Source organism: Acyrthosiphon pisum, chromosome X (genome assembly GCF_005508785.2).
Source record: "Acyrthosiphon pisum isolate AL4f chromosome X, pea_aphid_22Mar2018_4r6ur, whole genome shotgun sequence".
Classification (NCBI taxonomy): domain Eukaryota; kingdom Metazoa; phylum Arthropoda; class Insecta; order Hemiptera; family Aphididae; genus Acyrthosiphon; species Acyrthosiphon pisum.
Genome location: NC_042493.1, coordinates 79,416,351 through 79,421,188, shown reverse-complemented (window position 1 = coordinate 79,421,188; position 4,838 = coordinate 79,416,351). Strand labels below are relative to the sequence as shown.

Sequence of the window (4,838 nt, the reverse complement as noted above, 5' to 3'; positions counted from 1 at the left end):
TAAGACTACGTCATGATGTATTTTATGATATAACTTGTAACTTATATACTATATAACATATGTTTTGAAAAGCTTTTTATTTTGTTGGCCTCAAGAGTTCATAATTTCCATCGATACTACATTAATGCATTTTAAGTATACTGCAATAATACCTATACCAGATACCTATTACCTAGATATATAATATGTATTTTTTTTATTCCAAAAATACTAGGCTATACAGTCAATGATTTGCATTTGGTTTATTATTGTATGGACTATTTATAATTTATTTTTTTATTGTAGGTAGTTAAAATTAACATACATTTTAATAAAATATTAATGTCATTTTAGATTTTGAGCCAAACGATGCAGGCGATGCAGCTTATTGGTTTTTCTATACCGGCATGGTGTTTTATTCATTTATTTTATTATATTTTTATGTGTCAATTTTTTTGAATATTAACTGACCACTAATTGCATCGACCAGAAAATAATTTAACTTCGACCGGAAATCGACTTAATAATAAAAAAAGAAGCGTCCACTTTTAACTTACAAGAATGAATTACGATGCAATACATATGTAAAATATAATATTGTTTAAAGAACGAAGAGAAATAAAAATAATAATTTTACTTCAGCATAATAAAGATATGAGTATAATATGACACAACAAAATATGATAAAATGAGAATCTACCTAACTATATTAGTTTTCGCCAACAAAAAATGTTTAAGATAAACCATCTGTATTTTTAGAGTTGTTATGGTAATTTATATTTGCTCATTATAATATGAGAGATAGCAATTGGTTATATATAATATGTATTTTTACAATGTTTACTGGATAGCATTTTTTCGGCAGTATAAAAGTTGTCTACTGTACTATTTATAAATCTTCTTGTCAATCAATTTGAAATTAAACACATGTTGTATACTATAATATGAAAGGTATCATAAACTACATATCGCCGGGAAATTGGCTTTCGCTAAACTATGATTGAAATCGTCTTTTAAATACAATAGAAATTGTCACGTTTGAATTAAAAATTTAAATAATTGTTATCACAGATTCATGTTAATTTCTTAATTATAATCAAGGCTTAGCACCCGAATCATTTATTCGGGTTTTGGATTTTGGGTGCTGTATATGTTCGGTTGTTCAAACACCGGAATGAACAATATAAACAAACGTTCGGGTTTTCATAACCGTTATTATTCGGATTAATATTGGTTAATATAAGTGTTCAGTAGTCTAGTAAAAACAAATTTTGAAGGCCAAAAAATTGTCAAGCCGAAAAAAAAATGATGTACTTACCCTTGTTATATATTATCATAAAATATAAATTCCTAACACGAATGTGCAACATTTGTTTTAGACCAAACTCGGTTTTTAATGTAGGTACAGCGTAGTACCACTTGCCAAGTTGACGGATATAAGTTAACTAAAATATTTTAAAATGGCCTACTAAAAATGGTCATTGAGCCGTAGAGAAGTTAAATAAAATATAAGTTATAATTTCGAGATTTCCTGAAAACTGGTAAATATAGCCATGAATACGATATTCGTTACTAAATTATAATTATGTCGCTGGGGAAGTTGGTTGGTAAATAATATATACTAGGTATTAAGTATAGGTTAATTATTTTCGTCACGAATGTCAATACGTTGTTCAGTTTTGTTGAGACCATGTCTATATTTTATATTGCTTTTGGATTTATTTTATATACTAATAAAGTAATAAATTATATTATATATGTTACGGTAAAAGTACGAAAAGCGCTAAAACCTAGGATTTACCGGTAAATCCTAGGTTTCGCCGACTGCTGACGGTAAATGTCCGAATTTCCGACATGTACCGATTGATTTCGGTAAAACCTAGGATACAAAAAATAGTTTAATCAAGCCCCGAATGATTTTTGTAGTTTGGACTTTTACAAACGAGATTCGGTAAATCTTAGGATAAACAATCAGTGTTAGTAAAAGTCCGACATTGTTTACCAATTACCAATTTTGTGATGTTTTTTATGCTGAATGTTAATTGATATATGTAAAAGTCCGAAATTATTATATTAAATTAAATTAATGTTATTATTATATTATATTATGACAACAAATTATTATTATTATTATTATTATTATTACTAGAATTTATAATATATATGTATGTAATGTATAATATTATACAACAAAATTGAAACTATTGCGATCATTTTACAACGATCGATTTTTGGGATTTTCATTTCGACTTAAATATAATAGATAATAACGGAAGACCTTAACTCATACAGTCAATAAATTTGCCAAAAAGGTACCTATCTTAATGATGTGCAGATAAAAGTTGTTCCTATACGTAACACTGTGTTGTACGTAAAACTAAGTTTAAGAGAAAGAACCGGATATATAATAGATAAATTAGGTATAACTGTATAAGAAATAATTTAGGCGATTTGGTTTAATCAGAACAAATTAATGAATTTATTAGATTTTATTTTCAGGAAAATAATTATTTAATTTACCTATGATTGTTTGTAAAATTGTTCCTGTTAATTTATTGTTATTATCAAACAACTAACTACAGAATCGAACTCACCACAAGAAAAACATAATATAATAACATACCTAACATAATATAATATAATAGTATCACATCAAAATTGTAAAAACAAAATTATTCGGGTTCCTGTAAATTCGGATGCAAAGCCTTGATTATAATAAAGGGTTGTTACGGTATATCATATCAACAAAAGTTACTTTACAGAAAAAATTACGAGGCCTAGTAGAATTTTCATATTTTTTTCGGTGATAGTATGATGACTGCGGATGGTTCTTATTAGGCCGACCTTTTTAATAACACGATTGCGAACGATTACAGTATATTAATGTATAGTTATTAATGTTACAGTATTAATTACATTATATTAATGAACCCCAAAAAGCGACACGATTGTGAAGAAATGTTGCCAAATTTTTAAATAATACTTATGGGAATTCCTGGCATATATTAAATGTAGTATTTTAAAAATCATTTCTGTTAAACACTGCAAATGAGGCTGCTCGTGTAATCGTGTCTCTAATAAGGGGCAATATTTAGGCAATATGCAATTTCGTTACCACAGCCAGTGGCGGATTTAAGGGGGGGGGGGGAAGAGGGTCCATGAAATTCAAGCAATTAATAATCAAAATATTGGAATATTTAAACAATTGTTATTATTTAGAATAGACGCTAGTGATGAAAATCTTCGTAAACATTTTGAATCGGCGTCAAAAAACGTGACATTTGTCAGTATAACTGTTCAAAATGAATTGATAAATATATGCGGCTCAATCATAACAGACAAACTTATAAAAGAGGTGAAGGACAGTGATTTTTATTCAATTTTATGTGACGAAACTTCATATTTGGCGCATATTGAACAAATGAGTTTATCTGTTAGATATGTAGATACAACAACATGTACAATTAAAGAAAATTTTATTTGTTTTGTATCTGTATTTGAATGTACTGGTGAAAACTTGGCTAATGTAATTATTCAAAAATTGAAGGAATTAGGTTTAAGTTTAGAATTTTTACGTTGCCAAGGATACGATGGAGGTGCTAATATGTCGGGGAAATATAAAGGAGTACAAGCTAGAATTCTTAATTTACAACCAAAAACGTCTTATACACATTGTGCATCACATCGGTTAAATTTAACATTATTAAAAGCTTGCAATGTACTACCCATAAAAAAATTATTTTCGACCGTTAAAGAAGTATGCAATTTTGTACGTGATTCCCCGAAAAGAGTTGATTTGTTTAAAAAAGTAATCACTGAACATTTACCGACATCAAAATCTATTATTTTAATAAAACTATGCGAAACGCGATGGGTTGAATCTCATGAGGCGATTCTTAGATTTTCGGATATGATTTTGCCTATTATAATATTCTTGGAAGATGTAATAGGTAATACAGATGGAAATATACTTTCAAAATGCAATGGACTTCTTCAATCAGTATTAAATTTTGAATTTATTTTGTCTTTGGAAGTAGCGGTCGAAATACTGTCAATAACTTTTCCAATATCACGTCAGCTACAAAATCCAGATTTAGATTTAACAAAGTGTATTGAAATGATAAATCTTGTGTTGCTTGCTCTTAAAAATAACAGAGAAGATACAAAATGTACTGATATTTTTAATCGAGCTGTGTCTAAAGCAGGTGTATTAAATATTGATGTTAAAATTCCACGGATATGTAAAAGACAAGCTCACCGATCAAATTTAACTACTTCAAGTACTGAAGAATATTTTAAAATTACAGTTTATTTTACCATTTTGGATAATTTTATAACGTCTATTCAAACTATGTTTTTGGACAATCAAAATAATATATTGTTTAAAATACAACAACTTATACCAAATTACTTAAATGCTCTATCTGAAGAGGATATTTTAAAAGGTGCATCTTTCTATGAATCAGATTTACCAGGAACACTTAACGAATTAAAATGTAAAATAATAAATATATCTAGGTACCTATTATGTTAACGAAATAATTTCTATTGCATTTTTATAGCTGAAATCATGTTGTGGCAGTTACATTGGGCTAAACAACCAGAAAAAAATAAAAAATCAGCACGGCTATGGCAGCATTTAAAGAGACTGAAGGTGGATATTTCCCAAACATACGACAACTATTATTTATTCTTGCCGTATTACCTGTAACGACATCAACAAGTGAGAGATCTTTTTCTAGCTTAAAAAGAATCAAATCATATTTGAGAACGACAATGGGAGAAAATCGTTTGAATGGGTTATCATTATTAAATATTCATCATCATATTGATATAAAACCAGAAGAAGTAATGAGATT

General features: G+C 28.2%; 1 protein-coding gene across 1 annotated transcript; it reads left to right on the top strand.

The window, feature by feature from the left end:
* Window positions 1-1,564: 1,564 nt before the first annotated feature.
* LOC103310704 (52 kDa repressor of the inhibitor of the protein kinase-like) lies at window positions 1,565-4,690 on the top strand. Its single transcript, XM_008189879.1, has 3 exons — window positions 1,565-1,578; window positions 3,199-4,475; window positions 4,542-4,690. The coding sequence occupies exons 1-3, from the start codon at window positions 1,565-1,567 to the stop codon at window positions 4,688-4,690; spliced, it is 1,440 nt and encodes a 479-aa protein (XP_008188101.1).
* Window positions 4,691-4,838: the final 148 nt, after the last annotated feature.

What these genes read in the sequence shown, in the direction of transcription:
- LOC103310704 (XM_008189879.1), top strand. An exon ending in AACACTTAACGAATTAAAAT is followed by an intron (nt 4,476 to 4,541) that starts GTAAAATAATAA and finishes GCATTTTTATAG; the next exon opens with CTGAAATCATGTTGTGGCAG.